General features: G+C 34.2%; 1 protein-coding gene across 1 annotated transcript in view; it reads right to left on the bottom strand.

Annotated features, from left to right (window-relative positions):
- SPINK5 (serine peptidase inhibitor Kazal type 5) overlaps nt 1-21,321 on the bottom strand; it is a 66,003-nt gene extending 44,682 nt beyond the window's left edge. Inside the window, exons 1-6 of the mRNA XM_065873726.1 lie at nt 21,267-21,321; nt 19,925-19,950; nt 15,922-16,049; nt 13,990-14,059; nt 3,258-3,385; nt 1,406-1,469 (exon numbers count right to left, since the gene is read on the bottom strand). Coding sequence (XP_065729798.1) covers nt 1,406-1,469; nt 3,258-3,385; nt 13,990-14,059; nt 15,922-16,049; nt 19,925-19,950; nt 21,267-21,321 — 471 coding nt within the window. The remainder of the gene's footprint in view (nt 1-1,405; nt 1,470-3,257; nt 3,386-13,989; nt 14,060-15,921; nt 16,050-19,924; nt 19,951-21,266) is intronic.
- Nucleotides 21,322-21,611: the final 290 nt, after the last annotated feature.

The raw sequence follows: 21,611 nt of genomic DNA, 5'->3' as shown, positions 1-21,611 counted from the left end.
AATTCACATGGTTAAATATAGGACTCATTTACTTGTTTATTCATTTATTAGTAAACGTGGATAACCTATGATGTGTTAGAACAAAGGTAGAACACAGTCCTTGCCTCAACTTGCTCACAATCTACTGGGTGATACAAAGAGACATTTAAAATACAACGTGCTACAGAGAACTGTATTCAATATCCTATGATAAACCATAATGGAAAAGAATATTAAAAAAAAGAATGTATATCTATAACAATCACTTTGCTGTACGGCAGTAATTAGCACATTATAAATCAACTATACTTCAATAAAAGAGAGAGTTACAAAAGATAAAACAATGTTACCTTCTCACTGTTTAATTATGGAAAATGTGGCTTTTTATATAAATAGGTTATTTATGTTAACATGTAATGGGTATTGTAATTTAAAATGAAAAATAAACATATTTTTCAAGTTCTCAGTTTTTACTCCTGATACAATAAATATCTATATATATAACTCACATAAAGAAAGCTCCGTGGGGTCCTCAGTAATTTTTAAGGGTTTAAATGAGTCCTAAGACAAAAAACATTGAAAACCACTATCCTAGAGTAATCCTACTTTCCAGGGATAAATGTATTTGTGATTTTTTTAGGTATCTCCCTTTTTTCCCTAAGCATATAAAAGCAAAAGCATATTTACACACATATACATATATTTATCTTTTTCTCATAAAAATAATGCTATACAGCTAAAAAAATACAATGTGCTAATATCCTATGATAAACCATAATGGAAAAGAATATAAAAAAGAATGTGTGTGTGTATATATATATAACCGAATCACTTTGCTGTACAGCAGAAATTAACACAACATTATAAATCAACTATACTTCAATTTAAAAAGACAAAAAATATAGTTTAAATAAATCTAAAGAAAAAAATACAATGTGCTAAATGTCTTGATGGGGGTAACCTCACTCACTTCCCCTATTATCACAGGCTCACAGAATTTTAGCATAGAAAGAAGGTGTTAGCCCAACTGTCATTTTTAGATATGGAAGCACTGGTAAAGTATGGTTAAGTAATCTGCCCAAAATCTCCTGACTGCAAGTGACATTGCTGGGGTTTCTACTCAGGTTAAGTTAACTGAAGTAGTTCCCTTTCTACAACACATGTAGTTTCCTTTCCCTCCCTCCCTCCCTTCCTTTGTTTTCATAGAAAGCAGAAATAGAGATGAAAGGTCTAAATACCAAAGTAACCCGCTCCCGTTTCGGGAACTATCAGTTGCTTTTCATCTAAATGAGCAGTATTCCATTTCAGGTGCAGCAAGAATGAATTCTTTCCAAACACCCCCATCAAAGAAGGAAGAGGAGACCATCTTCTTTCTTTTCAAAGTCAGCCCCCCAGTGTTCCCCCCAACTCTGACATTCGTCCTCACCTGCTCTGGATTACTCTTCTTACATTCTCCTTCACTTTTTATGCCAACTTGACCTTTGGTTTTACTGGAATTAAAAGTTAGTAGACACAGCAGTTTAATATCATGGAACTTCTCACCAAATGCAGTTTTTCTTCATGTATTGTGATTCTCCTTTGCTTTTGAAAATAGGTGTCACACTGCATTCTTTACTTTTTCTAACGAAAGTCTGTGTTTATAAATTACAGTCAAAGAAATTTGGAGAGCATGTTGGAGAGCTGATAAGATTCAGACCTGTAAATGTTATTTCCAGATTTTTTTTCCTGTTTCCAGAGAGGACCCATATCAGAAGAGTGGGAAAAAGTAAATCTTGTAACTAGATATTAGATGCCACCCAAGGAACTATTTTTTTTTTCACCCAAAGAACTTTGTTGTTGATCATGTTGTTTTAAATAATCGAATTCAAGTTTATAGTCCCCAGCATACTATTATACCATTCTTCATTTGGGTTATGATAACTAATATTTTGTTTTTCATGGAAAGTATGTAAGGCCCTAATTAATATTGTTCAGTCTCATAGAACTTTAAAAGCATATCTGAAAACACAGGAGCACAAAAATGATACACTTCCTACTCTCTAAAAAGATCTATAACCATCTGTATAACAATAAAAATATAATAAAAACAATAGGAGGAAAAAAACTAAGTAGTTAAAAGTGATAAGAAAAAAGTTATACCCAAAGAGATCAGCTGAGGAAAAATATAAAAATTGAATTCCAGTGTTATTGCAGAGTTTCCTAGCAGACAACTAAGAAAGAAACACAATGAGCAGGATGATTCTCATTGTCTAATAATAAGTCATATACCAGAAATTAGAGGCTTAGATAAGCTATCACAGGCTTCCCCACATAAAACATGGTAAGAACTAGTGTACAGTGTGTTCATAGTAGTGTTACAAATACATGTGTAATAAAAAATTGTTCTTCCTTTACCTATTTTTTGTTTTCTGTTTCTTTATATTGACCCTTGGTGAAAGTGGAAGACATAGTTTTAGAGTGTATTTCTGAAAATGCAGTCATGTGAGGGATCAGAGTGATGTAACTCAGTTGTGGTTTGGTAAAGATACTTATTATAAGGAAGGATAAAGCTTGTAGAACCTTAAGACTGAATATTTATCATTATCTCTTACTAGCCTTCTCAAACATTGGTTGTTATATTTGCAAAAACTGAAAAGCAGCCAATTCAAGACTGAGGTCATAAGCCAGAACCTGTAAAGGAGGGATGCCATCTTGTTGGCTGAAGACAGTCAATAACCAAACCTAGCCCGGAGGGTAGAGAAAGAACCAAATGAGGACAAAATATAGGGCAGTGAGATGCTTTAGCTACATTTGGTGAATGTTGAATAGATGGGAAGAAGTTCAATATTAAGTCCCAGTTACCCTAATATTATAAATTACTGAGCATTTAATAAATAAATATCATTTAATAATTAAATAATTCTCTATGAAAAAGGATATACTCCTAAGTAGGTAGAAAGGAGATAAATAGATAACAGATAAATGTGTATGTATATGTATGTATGAATAGATATACGTGTATGTGTGTGGTTGTATACAGATATAGATATATCAGATGTCTTACTTCACAGAAAGTGATAACCATCTGATAAATTGCCCACAAGTGTGCTTGTAAAATATAAAGTGTTATACTACATATTTTTTCTCTTAAGAATAGTAAAAGAAGTGATCCTAATAATTTATCGATGGCTAACTCCCACAAAATGGATTGTTATCTTAAAGATGTAAGAAAAAAATGTGTTATATAATTATACAGAGAACATGCTTTAGGGAGAAAGCCTGCTTCAGAGAATACTCACGCGTTCTCAGCACATAGTGTACATCTGTTACTGTATGTTTTCCCATCTGTGCCACAAACAGCTGCATAAATAAGGGTACAGATAAAATCCTCATCCCTTTCTCCTTTCTTGAAATCACTGCAATTCAACTGCAAGAGACATGATCAAGGAACATCAAACTATAAGAGATAAAATATTCCTTAAGTGCATAAATAGATTAATATTTTAAGCCCACAACAATATAACTCAGTGGAGAAGGAAAATATAATAAGGAGACTGCAGTGAACTAATAAACTCGTGGGTAATAAGGCATGGTCCAAGAACAGAAATATATAATCAGATTTCAGAAAAAATGATTTCAGTAAGATTTCAGACACCTGCTATCTGGGTGAGGTGGGCCAAGTCACCTCTTTGAAACTTAGCAAACTGTATGTCAATCAAAACCTGCCTGCCTTCTCTATAGAGTAGTCATGAGGTCCAGTAGACAATGGATATGAAAGCTCTCTGCAAACTATAAGCTACAGTAAAGTTTATAGTATTATAGATTAATGATCAAGAGCCAGATTGCTGGGTTCATAATTCTAAATCTGCCACTTATTAGCTATGTGATTTGGGTTACTTAACCACTCTGTGCTATAGTGTCCTCATTTGCAAAATGCATATAATATTACCAACTTCTCAGGATTATAAAGAGATTTAAATGTATTAATACATGTATAGTTCTTAGAACAGTGCCTAGCATATCCTGACCATTTACTGTTGTTGCTGTTGTTTTTTAAATGTTTTCTTTACTGATAATCAAGCCAATAAAGCTAAACACCTTTTAGGGATGATGAGATAAATACGAAAATCTCTGCTCTAATAATATGACATATATATAGGGACAAACCTGTTTGGTGAGAAAAACAATTGCACTAGGTAATAACTGATGACTAGTGTTGGAATCTCAGATCTGCCACCCACTCACTTCACCTCTTCGATTCTCACTTTCCTTATCTGAAAAATGGGAATTCACACCCTATCCACATTACAGGCTTGTGGTGAAGAAGAAATAGTTATGAAACGTTATTTGGCAACTCATTATTGTGACATAAGCTAGATATTCTGATTCAGAGTTAACTTGAACTTAATTTCTATCTAAAACCAAAGAATATGATACCACATTGCAAAACAAATTTTTTGATGTCATTATTGTCATGACAAAAATGTCTTTATTATAGATTTGGAAAACTTAGGATATGGACCTGTGACTTAGTATGGCACACAATATCAAGAATAAAGTAGGATAGACACAAATGTAAAATAAATTTTTGAAGAAGATTACACTGAGGAACTCTCCTAGAAGACAATTAAAAAGGAAAAAGAATTTAAACTAGAAAAGAAAATCTATGAAACATACCCCACTCTTCATGTCATATATTTAGGAAGAAGTTAAAAATAGAGTGAAAACAGGTTAAGTCATGGCCATGTGTGTTACCCCATTCACTTGGTTGTTCATTTATTCCTCAAAACCCATTACACATTTACTAGGCTCTAGGCATTCCACTAGACTGTGACACAGCAAAAAAAGAGAAAAGGAATACGTACTCTAACGGATTTACATTCATTAAATAGGGGAAGAGATAGACAGTAAATACAAAAACTTTAAATTATAACAAGTGCTATGAAAAATAAACTGCACGATATGATAGCACCCAGAATAGGGGCTATTTTAAATACAGTGTCAAGAAAGATCTTTCTGCAAAGGTAACATTTGAGGTGAGATGGCATTAATGAGGAGGAGCCGGGCATTAAAGACTTGCGGAAAGAACATTCCAGACATGGAGAACTGCGATTGCAAAAGATTTGTGATAGGAACTAGATTCTCCTGTTTAAGGGGCAGAAAGAAGAGAAGTGTGGCTGGAGCATAAGGAAAAAGCAGGAGCGTAAGGAAAAGCTGCTGATTTTCTCTCAAAAATCATTTCTGGAGAAACTGCAGAAGCATGGGGATAGGGATCCAAGCAATCAACTTGGGGCCATCACTCCTCTCCCGCTTCACCAGTGAAATCAACAGCAGCCTACTAGGTCACAGATGTTGGCAGGGTGATGGACAGATCAAAAGCCCAGCTGGGAGGTGATGAGAACAGGTGTAAGCATTTACTACTCCACCTCCATCTCCTCCAAACACCAAGGGCTGGTGGATCACAGCCTACAGAGAACAATTCTTCCTGATGCTGACAATTTCTGAGAGCTTACAGATGGATTCTTGACATGGTGAAGTGGCAGCAAACTGGAGTTAACACTGGTTCTAGAACCTTCAGCTCTGAGTCTTATCCTTTGTCCTCTCCTGACACTTAACCAGGAGAGGCAGAGGCTGAAGCTTGGCTTCAGTATTTTCTAACTCACTTTAGCAGAAAAAAATTTACTACAGAAAAATTAAAAAGCACACAAATATTATAATAGGATAAGAAAAGATACAAGGCAAAAGTGAATAAGAAGAGAGCAGAAGCAAAAATATTAATACTTAATATATAGAATTCAGTCCCAAATGCATCATAAGTAACAAAGAAGGACATTACATAAAGTAAAAGGAAGAAAAGAACAAGAAGGTATAATAATCATGAGCATACATTCAATAATACAGGCTCTAAATATGTCAAGTGATAACCAATAGAATTAAATAAATCAATAACTGGTGTTAGAGTTTTTAGCACACACTTCTCAGAAGCTGATATATCAAAGGAAAAAATTAAGGTGCTTAAGTCATTAGATTTTAATAGAAAACTACATCCAAGAAACAGAAAATAAACATTTTTTCAGAAGATATAAAACATTTATAAAAGTAGAATATTTATCAGGCCACAAAGAAAGTCTTAGGAAATTCCAAAGGATCAGTGTCATATGGCCCATGTTCTTTGACCACAGTTCAATAAAATTAAGTTCATTTGAAATGGAAAAAAAGTACCACATATTTGTAAATCAAATAATGTGTTACTAAATAAATTTGGGAGGGAGGAAAATTAAGAAATATTTGGCAAAGAATGACAAATGAAAACACTTCAAGTACAAATCTGAGACAGATGATCACTGATACCTTCAAATACACTTGTCATGAAATTTAGAAAGTTAAAATTTAAAGACTAACTATTGCTCAATTCACTGTAAAATGAGCAGCAGAGCAAATAGGAATGAATAACATAAAGAACAGAAACTACAGAGAAAATTAATAAAAAAGCTAATGTTATAGTTTTCTAGTACAACTGATAAAGAAAGAGAAGACAATTTAAAAATATATATAGTGATATTGGAAATAATTGAACATTGAGAAATAATACAATGAAAGCATATTGTGAGTATCCATATGCTAATGCATTTGAAAACCAAAATGGAGACATGGCTACAAAAAAAGTAGAAAATACCTCCGCTGGTGTACTAAGCAGGAGGAAAGTTGAACGTATCAATAAGTATATTAACTAATTGATATATTGGTCTGAGATATTCTCTCCCCAAAATGCCCCATTTCTAATGGACTTAAAATACATTTTTCTAAAACTTTGAATTTAAGGAGTATGTACTGGAGACATAGTTGGGGTTTTTTTTTTTAGCATATAATAGTCTCAGCCTTTTGATTGGGATGTTAAAACCATTTACATTTAATATAATTATCAATAGGATTGTATTTACATATGCTATGTTTCTATTTGTTTTTAATATACTCTTGTTCTTTTTACTTCTCTATTCTTCCACTATTGCCTTCTTTTTGGGTTAAATATTACTAGTGCGTCTTTTTTATTCTCCTGCTGATTTTATGCATTTATTATACATGTCATTTTCTGATCGGTTACTCTAGTGATTATAATAAGCATCCTAATTTATCACAATCTACTACCAATTAATACTTAATTCTAGTAAAATATAGAAACTTGGCCCCAATTGTAGCTCTATTTTCTCTGTCTCCTTTCATACTGTAACTATCATACACGTTATATTTGTACACCCAATAAAACAGCATTATAATCATTGCTATATACAATATTATATCTTTAAAAGAAGCTAGGTGAAAATAAGGGACATATATTTATAGAGTACTTCATATTAACCCCTATATTTACCATTTCTGGTGCTTTTTATTTCTTTCTCTAATTCCAAGTTACCATCTGGTGGTCATTCCTTTAAAGAACTTTATTATTACTTATAAGACAGATCTGTTAGCAACAATTTCTCTCAGCTTTCATTGATATGGGAATATCTTCATTTTGCCTTAATTTTATAGGGTAATTTTTGTGGATATAGAATATTGGTTAACATTTTTTTTCTTTCAGCCCTTTGAGCATCTCTTTCCATTGCCTTCGGACCTTCATTATTTTAAATGAGAAGCCAGTCATATATAATGGGTCATTTTTCTTTTGCTACTTTTAAAACTTTCTCTTGATCTCAACATTTTGATCATGATGAGCCCAAGTGTAGATCTCTTTGATTTGTTCCATTTATAGTTTAAATTCTTGAATATAAAGATTCATTATTTCATCAAATTTGATACATTTTAGGCTGTTATTCGTTCAAATAATTTTTCTATCCAGTCTCTGCCTTCTATTTCTGGCATTCCTATTTCACACATACTGGCATTCTTGATGTCTCAAGGACTCTGCGACTCTGTGCAATTTTTGTCAATATTTTTTCCTTCTGTACTTCTTTTGTTAAACTTTATTAATCTTTCTTCAAGTTTACTAATTCTTCTTTTATTATACAATCTCAAAGCTGCTTTTGAGCCTTTCTACTGAATTTTTAAAACTTGAGTTATTGTGCCCTTCATCTCCAGAATTTTCATTTGGTTATATATATACATACATATATATGTATATATATATATATATATATATATATATATATATATATATACATATACAAGTGTATATGAGGGTGTTATATATAACTTTTCACTGAAAATCTCTATTCATTGTTATTACGTTTTCCTTTAACTCTTCAAATATTGTTTTCTTTAGTGTTGGACACCTTATAAATACTTTATAGTCTCTGTCTGTCAAACTAACATCTGGAACCACTCAGACAGTTTCCATTAACATTTTTTCATGCCAACTATGGTTCATATATTCTATTTACTTTGCTTATTTCATAATTTTTGTTGAAAACTGGACATTATGGATAATATAGCTCAGCAACTCAATTTATAATTTTATTCCAAAGATGATTTTCGCTGTTTTATTGTTTGCTTCTTTGGTTGAGCTAAATCTCTGATCTCTTGCTCTCCCATAGTGTGCAGCTGTTGATGTGTATGCTAAGAAAATGTTTATTCAGTCATACCTTCATATCCATTGGGGGAGTGGTTCCAAGACCCCCATGGATACCAAAATCCATAGATACTAAAGTCCCTTATATAAACTATGCACATCCTCCTGTATACCTTAAATTATCTCTAAGATTACTTACAATACCTAACACAATTTAAGTGCTATGTAAATAGCTGTAAGTACAATATAAATACTGTGTAAATAGTGGCCAGCATGGGGCAAATTCAAGATTTGCTTTTTGGAACTTTCTGGAGTTTGTTTGTTTTTAATATTTTTGGTCTGTGATTGCCTGAATCCATGAATGTGGAACCCACAGACATGGAGGGATGACTGTAGTTTTTTGTTTTTTTTTTAAGCCTGACTTTTTAGGTTTTTTCTCCCTGGATCTGTGTAACTTAGCAGTAGGCCAATGATTAGACAGAGTTTATGCTCAAGCCAGTAAGGTGTCTATCCTCCACAGATGGACCTGTGTATGTAGGAGAGGGTATTCAAATTTCAGGCTACTTTTACGTCTACCCTAGCATTTGCTTTCCACTGGAATTTTCTTGTGTCTTCTAAGTGCTTGCACACATCCCTATGATTGTCCAGGACTTTATGAATTGCTTAGTCCCTTTTTGTCTCTGCTGCCCTGTTATGAAGACATAGCCAGAAATATGCTTACTGCTATAACCTAAGATCATCCTCCTTACTGGAGTAACCAAAAATATCTCTGGATATGTCAGCTGCCCACTACTCAAAATTAAATAAACCCCTTTCAACATTTGCAGTGCAGTTGCTGATCCACATAGCCTGCTCTGTTTTGGTAGACCCTCCATATCAACCAAGCCATGGGAGTGAGATGGGACTATCATTGAGCAAGAACATCATAGAATCCCATTGCTCTTACCCAGAGTCCAACAGTTTTTCAAGCATAACTGATTGTCAGATTAACATAGGCTGCTGGTCAATTTCCAGAATGCTAAAATGGTTGTTTTACTCAATTTTGTGTAGCCTTATAGTTGTTCTTTGCAGAGGGAATTAGCTGACCTCCTTATTCAGCAACAGTCTGAAGTGCCACCCCCTCAGGGTAATTTTATATTGATTCCCAAACCAGATAAGAATAATTAGTAAGGGGAAAGTATAGACTCATTTTACTTACAAAAATAGTTTCAAATTTTCTAAATAATAACTATGCAAATTCGTGTATTAAAAATGCATTATGATTAAGTATGATTTACCCTAAGAAAATAATAATGATTTAACATTTAGCATGGTTATCAAAAAATGTATTACGTTAATAGACTGAAAGAGAAAAATTGTAAAATTATTTCAATAGTTGCAGAGAAGGCATGTGATAATGATCAAAACATATTCAGAAGAATAAAAACAGAAAGGAACTTCTAAACTTACTAAAGTTTATAGAAAAAACACCTATAGTAAACAATATACTTAATGGAGAAACTTTAGCTATATTGCATTTAATATAGGCAGAGAAAGGGCAGATTGAAGTTCATTATCATTGCTACTGTTGAACTACTGTATTGAACTCTAGATCCTCACCAATGATATAAGGAAATAAAAAGAAATAAAGAAGTGACAAGATTGAAAAGGAAGTTATAAAGCTTCTATTATTTGCAGATGATGTGATCAACTTCCAAGAAAAAGACAACAGAATTAAAAGATAAATTATAAGAATTAACAAGATATCATAAAGGTTTTTAACAGAAGATAAACCTATAGAAATCAACAGAATTTGTCTATGCCAACAATAATCAGATATAAATACCATAAACAACAAAATACCACTCAAAAGAGCAATAAAATTACAAATTTTATAGGTATTGGCAAAAAATACCTGTGGAGAATATTTTATAGATTTCATAAGATACACGAAAATTATATGAATTAATAGGATATTCTATGCCTTTGACTTGGGCAAGTTACTATTGTAAAAAGTCAATTTTACCCAAATTAATTTATAAATTCTCTGTAGCCTTTACCACATTGAGTTCTCAAACTCAAGTTGGATTTTTTATAAACTTAGTAAATTTTTTATTTCAAATATATATGTGGAAAATATACATCTGTGCATAGGTAAGTCAACTTTGAAAAAGTGAGATAAGAAAGGGGACTTGTCTTATTAGTTATTAAAGAAATGAACAATATGAACAAAAAAGGGAACTTAGAAACACATACATGCACACCTATGAATTTAATATCCTACAAAGTTGGCAACTTAAATCAATGAGAAACACTGAATGAGTGAATTGATCAATTAAAAAACAAAAGTTTCTACATAGGCCAAAGATGTTAGTGATTAGAAATTATGGAGGATTTCAGAAAACTTGGGTGGTAGGAATGGAAATCATGAAAAGGAGTCAAATTGGAATATACATTGGTTGCAAAACCAAGACTTGTTGATGGATTGCATATCAGAGTCATAAGGTTAAAGGATGACATACATAGTAATGAAGAATAAATTGATGATGCAAGAGAGAGAGGATGTCTATAGGAGGAAACTCCTTGAACAAAGCATCTTATTCTGAGAGTAAGAAGCAGGGTTAATTTTCTTTTTATTAACATCTTTATTAGAGTATAATTGCTTTACAATGGTGTGTTGGTTTCTGCTTTACAACAAAGTGGATCAGCTATACATATACATATATACCCATATCTCCTTCCTCTTGAGTCTCCCTCCCACCTTCCCTATCCCACCCCTCTAGGTGGTCAGAAAGCACTGAGCTGATCTCCCTGTGCTATGCGGCTGCTTCCCACTAGCTATCTATTTTACATTTGGTAGTATATATAAGTCCATGCCACTCTCTCACTTCATCCCAGCTTACCCTTCCCCCCGCCGTGTCCTCAAATCCATTCTCTACATCTGCATCTTTATTCCTGTTCTGCCCCTAGGTTCATCAGAACCAATTTTTTCTTAGATTCCATATATATGTGTTAGCATACGGTATTTGTTTTTCTCTTTCTGACTTACTTCACTCTGTATGACAGACTCTAGATCCATCCACCTCACTACAAATAACTCAATTTCGTTTCTTTTTATGGCTGAGTAATATTCCATTTTATATATATGTCACACCTCCTTTATCCACTCAGCTGTCGATGGACACTTAAGTTGCTTCCATGTCCTGGCTATTGTAAAGAGAGCTGCAATGAACACTGTGGTACATGACTCTTCTTGAATTATGGCTTTCTCAGGGTATATGCCCAGTAGTGGGATTGCTGGGTCGTATGGTAGTTCTATTTTTAGTTTTTTAAGGAACCTCCATACTGTTCTCCATAGTGGCTGTATCAATTTACATTCCTACCAAGAGTGCAAGAGGATACAAGACGAAAAGACAACCCTCAGAATGGGAGAAAATATTTGCAAATGAAGCAACTGACAAAGGATTAATCTCCAAAATTTACAAGCAGTTCACGCAGCTTAATATCTAAAAAACAAACAACCCAATCCAAAAATGGGCAGAAGACCAAACAGACATTTCTCCAAAGAAGATATACAGATTGCCAACAAACACATGAAAGAATGTTCAGCATCACTAATCATTAGAGAAATGCAAATCAAAACTACAATGAGAAAAAAAAAAAACTACAATGAGGTATCACTTTACACCAGTCAGAATGGCCATAATCAAAAAATCTACAAACAATAAATGCTGGAGAGGGTGTGGAGAAAAGGGTTAATTTTTGATGGGAAAAATCTAAGCAGAGAAAGTAGATTGTTTTCTTTTACCGTTAAGAGGAAAATAACAACAATAAAAATATACTATAATTGCATTAATCTATTCACACACAGACAAGTAAACATCTAGACAGAAATTACTTGAAGGCAAACAGCCAAATATTAACTGCCTTAATTTGTAAGTAAATAATTTCCTAGGTAGCAAAACATGTAACCATAGGAACTTTATCTAGAGGTCAAAATTATAATTCAGGCATAAAATGGTAACAGAGAAGTATAATGTCTTAATATTCTATAATTTTATTTCTTAAGAATCCTATTTCATTAAAATTCAGTAAATGTGTGTCTACATATGAAAACGTACCACTAGTAATGCCTTAAAATAGTAGGTTTAAGAACGATGTGTGTGTGTATATGTGTGTGTATGTATTTGGGGGATTTTTGTTTGTCACTTTCTTGTATTTTATATTTTTAAACACCAACGATATATCAGTTTTTCATGAAGAAAAAAGAGGAGGAGGAAGGGAATGGATTTTATAGCATAAGCCTCTCTCTAAATGTCACAAAGAAAGGCAGATTTGAAAAGTATCAATAAAGTTTTCTGACCCTCACAGATTTGGGGGAACACAGAAGCAGCTCCCTTTTGCTCAAAGAGTTTGTAGTTATTGACCAATTGTGTGGTGACTATGTTATTGTTTTAAAAGTGAGACTGGTTGAGCCCGGGCAAAGATTTGGTTGAGTCGGTCTACTGTGGAGGCTGAGGTGCTCAGACAGTCCTGAGTAACACTGACAAGGAGAATGGTAGCTTGGTTAGACCAGGGATATTAATGTAATTTGGGTGTGCCTTCCCTGACTGATCATTTTAGTTATGTGTCAGAGGCAGGAGAGGAGGAAGAGAAAGAAGATATTGGAGAAGAAGCTACATAGGAGATCTGGAATAATATGAGTAGTTGTCAGAATACCTGGCAATAGCCCCAGCTTTGTCAATAACTTATTGTAAGACATTGTAGACAGAGATTTCAACAAGTCTGGGCCTATAACTTTTATTTTTTTGTATAAATAAGAATTTTTGTATAATAAAATATTATTTATAAAGGGAAATGGTTATGTGTTGCACCTGTATAGTTTCTTTCATTTTATTTAATTAAAAAATTGTTTTACCACAGAACAGTTTTCTCCAACAAATATTAGCCTGAATTCCAATTTGCAAAATAGATATAAATAAGCAAGTTTACTTGAATTAGGGGAAATCTCCAAGTATTAGAAAATATGTTCAGTCGGAAGAGAAAGAGGAAAAGAGAAAGGAAATAAAATGAGTCAAATGTCTGCTAACACATGTTAAACATTGTAGCTGGCTTTTAAAACTTAGTTTCTCATTTGATCCACATTCCATTTCACAGGTGAAAAAACTGAGACCCAGATATACATAAATTGTCCGAATTCTGAGACTTGAACTTAGTTCTACAGTCCCGTGAATTCTCTTGTTGGAGCTAAGACAGGACAGTAGAAATGAGAAATGGCCATGGAAGGCAGACATCACACTGGCTTACACCACCTCTTAGCATGTGTCTGTGCCCCAGATGTTTTCAGAGAGTTGGGTCATGGGTTGGACCTATGGACAAGCTGTACCAGATATTTAGCCTACCCCTGGACTACGCCATGTTCCCTCCCTTCTAAGTAGCTGGCCTCACAACAGGTATGACCTAGTAATTAAGAAATAAAGAGATCTGAATAGAGTTGAACATAATCTCTAAAGCAAATATGACAAGTTGACTCCAAATAGTCTCACCTTTGCTGGGGCAGTAGCCCTGGCTCTTGCTAAAGGCCTGGCCCTTCTCTGGGATTTTGCTTCTTTTTCTCTGGAAGATAGGAAAGAACAGAATAGCTCAGATATGCTTGACCAATTTTAGGTCTAACATCATACATGGTAAACTTAATTTTGGCTATTCTTCTCAGCTTAATCTAGCTTGGTAGAAGTGGAGGTATGTCTGGAAATAACCACAGGTACTGTAAATCTCTCCTCAGTGCTGAAATATATCTCAAATGTGGTTCTATTAAAGGCAAGAATCTTTACTGTTAACTGTATAACTGATTACCCACCTTAAATACTTCCATCATCCAGGTGGTCACTAACTCTAAAAGCCATTTATATCATTTGTGGAATGCTCTCTTTGAAAGACCATATTCAGATTGATCCAAAATCTACCCACCTGTCTTGGTCTGAGGTTCCAATCTCTAAGGACCCACAGAGCAAATTCAGCAATTTAAAGATAACTTTAATGCCTCATACAGTCTCCTCCTTTCCAGGTTAAGAAGCCAAGTTTATCCCAATATAATTTACATAAGTAATAAAGACAATAATGGTGTGAGTGACTTCAAAGTGATAAATAACCCACCTTGTATGTCTAAAGGCATTTAATTTTTATTTTAAATTATTTTTCAATAAATTTATTCTATTTATAGTTTCAGTCTCCTAACAAAACATCCTATGTAACAAGGAGGAAACTCTTTAGTAAATATTACACCTGCTGGTTTACATTCAGCTTTCAAGAGGCTAAGAAAGGATTGTTCACCTTGCCCTGAGAGTTCTCCCTCCCTAAATTTTGCCTTGCCTTCCTTTATCTTCCTACAGTGTCTCCATTAGGAGCAGCACATGTGATCAGAGCTTTGTTATCCCAATATTAATGACTATGTCAGATTAAATCCCTTGACACATTACCAACTTGGCATTTTAAAAGCTGATTATAATATAATTATCTTCAGTGGGTAAGTTTCGTATTGGCTTGGTATCAGAGTTGAAGTTGTGTTTTTTTGTTTTTTTTTTTTTGCGGTACTCGGGCCTCTCACTGTTGTGGCCTCTCCCGTTGTGGAGCACAGGCTCCGGACGCGCAGGCTCAGTGGCCATGGCTCACGGGCCTAGCCGCTCCACGGCATGTGGGATCTTCCCAGACCGGGGCACGAACCCGTGTCCCCTGCATCGGCAGGCGGACTCTCAACCACTGCGCCACCAGGGAAGCCCCCAGAGTTGAAGTTTTGATGGTGGTCAGAAACCGAGAATGAATTCTCTGTTCAAAACCAAATTCGGTCCCTTTGATTTGAGGACTTGCAACTGATAACTCAAGCCTTTGCCACCTATGGAGTGTCACTGGAGAGAAGGAAATAGTTAAGAAGCATTGCAAAGATGTCAGTAAACCTCCGGGATATTAATTCTTTCTGAGTTGTGGGGAGTTGGAAGCCACAGTCAATCCTAGGGTCCATCTCATGCTAGCATAATCCTAGATGTCTGAAGACACTGGCAGCTCACAGAGTCAGGGTGGATCTTGATTCTCCTGGTTGGCTCTCACAAGAAGAGTCTGGCATCATTCTCAGGGGTACAACAGAGTCAGGTCTTAACAGGCTCAAGAATTCTTTTCTCCCAGGGTCAGAAAACTCAACTTGGAAGTACATCCTCAAAAAACTATTAAGTGCTGCATGAGGTACTGATACCAGGCCCTCTGGGATATTTTGGAATACCAGGAGTGATTATTAAAATCTTTCCGAGTGGGTGGCATTTATCCAACTTTACTTGATGGTAGGTATCACAGTGATCTGCTAAGCATTTTTATTTACCCACTTAGATTTAGAAAAATATATTTGACAGAAAATAAAAATAATACACTTAGTAGTTCAGAGAATAACTGGTAACTCAAAACACTTGAAAGAAAGATTTAACTTTACTCACAATATCATTTTGCATGTGGCACATTTGTTGATGAACACTATTCCGTCAGAGCTCTGAAAAAGGTTTTTATCTCGGGAACAGAACAGTTTTCCATTTTTCATCAGTGCCCTATATTCACTGCATGTTTCCTTAGGAAAATATGAAAAAAATGCTTACAGAAATCTCATCAAAGCAAGACTTTACCTTCTAAGAACAATATTATTTCATGACCACCACCCGCTTTGTATGGAAGACATTCACTCAGGTGATACAGATAATACAAATAAAAGTAATGAATCTGGATTGTCTCTTGGAGATTGAAAATTCACCTAAAAGCATTCATCTAAAGTCATTAGTGAAATGGAAAGAAAAGGGACTTGGAGTCAAAAGATCTGAGGTTATCTTCCAGGGTTCTCACTTACAAGCCCAATAGCCATAGCAAATGAACTTCTCAAAGGCTCATTTACTCTATCTGTAAAAACAGAGGATATAAGTATATGTGTTTCATAAGTTTCATGTGGATTAAATATCATAAGCATGTAAATCCCTCAAAGAGTGCCTGATACATAGCAGATATTCAATAATTAGATTCTCTACCTCTCGTCTTCCTCCTGCTTTATTATTATAGTTGTTGCTATTGCCATTATTATTGGAATATGCTAAGATGATGCATATAAAATACCTAGCACACAGTTCAATAATATTGGCCATTAAAAGGTATAGGAAAATGTTGCAATATATTTGATGAAGGTCTGCTATATGTCACTCACTTTTTTTCTAGGAGCTTAATATTAATGGTGCATTTGCACTACCTAGTAAAGTACTGATTTAAAATGTTATACTACCTATTAGTTTAGGAAATCCACTGGTCCTTTAAAGCCTTTGTAATCTATGTTTTCTTTTTTTTTTCTTTTGGTTTTTTGTTTTGTTTTGACTTTGAAACTACAAAGCATAAAGATCCTTGTACCAGAAAAAATAAGTAAATCAATCAAGCCTTTGCTCCAGCTCTGACACAGGCAACCTCTTCCAAAGGACAGATTATAGAATTCTATTCAGCCTCCTATATCTTTATAATAATCATTCAGTTAATCCACAAACACTTATTATGAGGATACTATACTTTCCTGGGTGTCATGGATACAGCAATAAATAAGGCAGGAAGGATCATTGCCTAAATGGTGCTTACCATCTAATGGATAATGATGTAACTAACCTAGCATCCTATAAACAGGAAGCAGTTGGTAGCACTTGCAGAATGAATGATTAATGGTGAAGAAGAATAAATAATTTCAGAGACCAGCCCGAGGAAATTTCGCTAAGGGTGACCTACTAAAACATCTCTAAGAGTATTATCACCACCCAGTGATCTTATCTGAGTAGCAGGGCAATAATTTCTGGCAACAGACTGACAACTGGGCCTCTTGAGATCTGTGTCTGGTCTCTGATTCTATAGTATCTTATGCCAGTATTGCAAGTTACTGCTTAGCTGGCTGGATATAACTGATTCTATAAAGTCTAGATAAAAACATTGTCATAGAATCAGAGAACAGCCTGGTGACTCTGTAATAGAAATATATCCCTTGTGAGGTAGGTCTTAAAGAAAGTGCTGAAAACAAAGATTCATGATAAGAATGAAGCTTTAAATAGTTTTTAGTGGTCAACTGAAAAAGAACATTCTCAATCAAGATAATTCCTGAATTGGACTTCTCCTATGTCATAATTAGAAAAATACCTAAATCCTAGAAAGACACACTTTTATTTTTACATGAATGGACAACTGAGTCCCAGAGAACAGGTAAGAAATTTGTTCACAGTTTGTAATTAGTAAAGATGGAACTCGATGCTATTTTTCTGAGTTATGAGGTTATCCAGTGTATTCTTTTGGGAAATAGGAAAAGGCCATAAAAATTGAAATCAGCAGTTGTGTTTTTCTCTGGGAAAAATGAAATAACCTCCCAATGACCATAAAAGAAAGGGCTGAAACAGGAACAGGTCTGGACCATAAAGGAATCCTGAGTTGGTGAGATGACTTCCCAGCAACCGATTACTTGCAATCTAACTTCCAGTCTTTGGCTCATTTTTGTTTTGTTTTGTTTGTTATAGTTGCTCTTTGTGTTTTCTCCACTTGTCTCAGAGAAACTGGAGCCCTTTAGGGCCAAGCTCTTTCTGTTTTCCTTCACTGGATGTGATATTGCCCAGTGTTTTCCATTTTTCCTCCCTAGGCATCATCATAAACCCCTCAGGAGCTGGCATCACCCCTGCTCTGTGTTAGAGCATTATCAAGGTTGCCATGGCTTCGTAATAACTCTTCTGGGATGACAAATTTAAGCATATGGTAAAGATCCTTGCAGATTACTCCAGTGCTTTTCTGTGCTATTCTGGCTCATGTTTGTAAAATTCAACATGTTTTTATATTGTACTAGAAAGAACTTGAGCTACTGAACTTAGAAAATAAAATTTCCAGCACTATAAGAAAGACTAAATTAATAGTTTTCATTTCTGACAAACTATCCAAAGACTATGATCAGAAATATTTCCAGATAAATAATTATGTTTTAAATTCTTTTTGCTTTTGCCAACATGAGAGGTGGCTAAATTTGTTTTTAAAATGTTTTTCAGTGAAATAGAGTTCAACAGTATGAGAAATATCAGTGCAAAATTTGAAATATCCACCGAAACTACTACCCATTATCATAGACACTGAAAAAAGAAAATTGTGGCTTCATGCTCAGTAAGATTTACACAATACCCTTCTTTTTCCAGTATGAAATATCCAAATGAGCATGCTCTTCAATTCTCAAAAATCCAGGCTTTTTTTCTACCCTACCATCCCACTCTACTTAGGCAATAGAAGTTTCTGAACCTCTCTTTAATCAGGAAACTTAAATGAAATAATAGAGACTATAATGGAATTCTCTAGAATATTCCTGTAAGTTTCTTTAAAAAAAAAAGTAACAATAAAATACAGCAAGAGTATTTTAACTACATTTATAAGAGTTTTGGTGTAGAAAAGAATCTTTTTACTATTTTATTCTTTCAATGTTCGTGGTCTTTGAGAAACATAGCAAATATCTGCTACATAAATAGAAATATTTTCAATCTGAAATAATGGCACAGTTGTGTGTGTGTGTGTGTGTGTATAATTGGCTCTTTCAACGTGCCTTTCAAATAGATTAAAAAATGTTTAATTTCTATAGAAAATGATTCCTTTATTTCTCAATCAAAAGATCCCTTAGAGTTGGTGCAGACCCTTCCAGAGTCAGGGCCTCTGCCATCACAGGTGCTTCTGCCTGGTCTGCTGAGAGTTACAAGTAACTTCATGATTCACTCCCACCTCACCTTTAGATCCATGTTCTAATGCTATCTTCTCAGAGAGAACTTACCTGACTATCTCAAGAAGAACTGATACCATCTCCATCCCCAGAAATTCCTGTCTTCCATCCTGCTTTATTTTTCTTCTAGCACTAATCATTATTTAATGTTGTATATATTTTACTAATTTACTTATTAACTTGTTTGTTTTCTTCCACTAAAATGTAAGCTCCATGACGGCAGCGTTCTTTTTTGTTTTTATATCCCTGGCATCTCAAACAGGATCTGACATGCAGTAGATGCTCAGTAAATATGTATTGAATGAAATATATACACTGACAAGATACAGACAGCCCCTTTTTGCATAATGATCACAAGAAAAGTTATTTCAGTTTCCTATGTGTATCATGACTTTTCAGCTGTTAAACTGAACAACAGTAATTCACTAGTGTGTTTGTTTATGGAATTTTAAAGCACTCCTTTAGTGTGGCAGATTGCCTCTTTCAGATATCCATTATCATTAAGACGTTGACTGGTGTGAGTGTGTGATTCATATCTTGATTCATAAAGACCTGTTTCTGTGTTTTTAACAAAAGCTATTAGTACCCATGAGTATAATATATCTGTATTATAATATGAAGGTGTTGGCCACAGAACATTTTTCTTTAGGGATCTTGGAATGAATTCAATGAAGAGCAAAAGCAGGACTAACCTGAATTTCACCTTCACTGGCAGCATCTGGGACAAAAATACAGAAACCAAAGTTAAGGGAATGTAAAACATTTAATAAGTAAAACAATTTACTGAGTGTAGTAGCTTGCTTATTTTAATGGCAGTATATTTTAAAACCACAAATTGATTTGAACACATTAAAATTTACCATGGCAAATGAAGTGAGGGCACTGCACCAGGCAGTATATACAGTCACAAAGATCTCTCGCTCATAAAGTTCCAATTACTTTGAAAAATAATACTTACTCATATGCTTTCTGACCCCCTCAAAATATCTAATTTCTAAAAGATCCCTTCAGAACAAAGTATTGCAGGCCTCTTTTAAAATTATAACATAGTACACCTATCAAATATATCAATTATAGTTTTAAGGTATACTGTAGCACAAAGTTTATATCATATATATACATAAAATTAAATTTTCTGAATTCTGGTAGCTCTGCCTCCTCATTATAGCCACAAAAATTAGAGATCTGGTAAATATTAAGATTAAACTCACAGACTAATATACTCTCTCATTAACAGACTTTTTTTGTACCTATACACATTTTTAGGAAAGTGGGCATCATTTGTGTATAATGGTCTCCTCACTCTCCATCTCTGAGGTTTCCTTTTAAAATATGTAAATGCTTCATAGCAGGTTAAGTCTAGGCAATCTTGTGTTCCCTTCAAATTCAAATAACAAAAGCAAAAACCTACTTCCTAGCTCCCATAGAAGTCCCTTACCAATTAGATGAAATATTTTCAATCCATTTAGGATTTGAAAACACAAAAATAAAATTTGCTAGAAAGCACTACTGCTTTAAAATAAAAACAGATGACTGAATTTGAGTTTTTAATGTTTTATTTACAAATATAGTATTAAAATATACATATTAAGTACATCTAAGTTTTAAATATCTGTTATACACATAATTCATATCAGTATCAATTCATAGGCTTAATATCCTACATATGTATAATATATATAATTCATATTGTTATGAACTTTTATGTTTGGTGAGGGGAATATGGAAAAGAATCTATTAGCTTTTCAGAATTAATGTTGAATTAATGGAAGGATTTCTGATGGATAAAAATTCAGATTATCTCAAACTACTTGTCATTTCTAAAGATAACATAGCTATAAAACCACATATGTAATTCTTCAAAACTCTACGTCTGGCAAGATATTTCAGGGATATATATATATATATATATATATATACACACATACATACATACATACACACACACACTGAAGAAGGAGGGAGAGAGACAAGTCCCTGCCCAAAGCTTTAGGATGTGTGGCAAGAGGCTTAGACTACAGGTAAATTGCTCACCTTGTATGAGGCAAAGAGCCAGGGTCAGAAGCACTGGCACTGCAGCTATCTTCATGTTGAAGACAATGTAAGTTGGTTACACGACTGCTCCTTGCATTGCTCACCAGCTGGTGCTCTAAGACTGAACCTGTGGAGATGCAGCTCATTTATAGTATACTGTGGGTGACACCCACAACAACAGCCAAACTGTAAAACCAGTTGTTCAAGGTCATGCTAAACTTAATATACCACATCAATTTAGTTTCCATCTTTTAGGATCCTGTCAAGGTGGCAGATTTGAACAGGTATTATTTCTAAAGTACTTCTAATATGTCTTCATGATACCTCCCCTAGAATGCAACAGAT

The sequence above is a fragment of the Phocoena phocoena genome, chromosome 3, assembly GCF_963924675.1.
Source record: "Phocoena phocoena chromosome 3, mPhoPho1.1, whole genome shotgun sequence".
Taxonomy (NCBI): domain Eukaryota; kingdom Metazoa; phylum Chordata; class Mammalia; order Artiodactyla; family Phocoenidae; genus Phocoena; species Phocoena phocoena.
The sequence above is the reverse complement of the archived record's forward strand: the minus strand, read 5'-3'. Positions and strand labels throughout refer to the sequence as shown.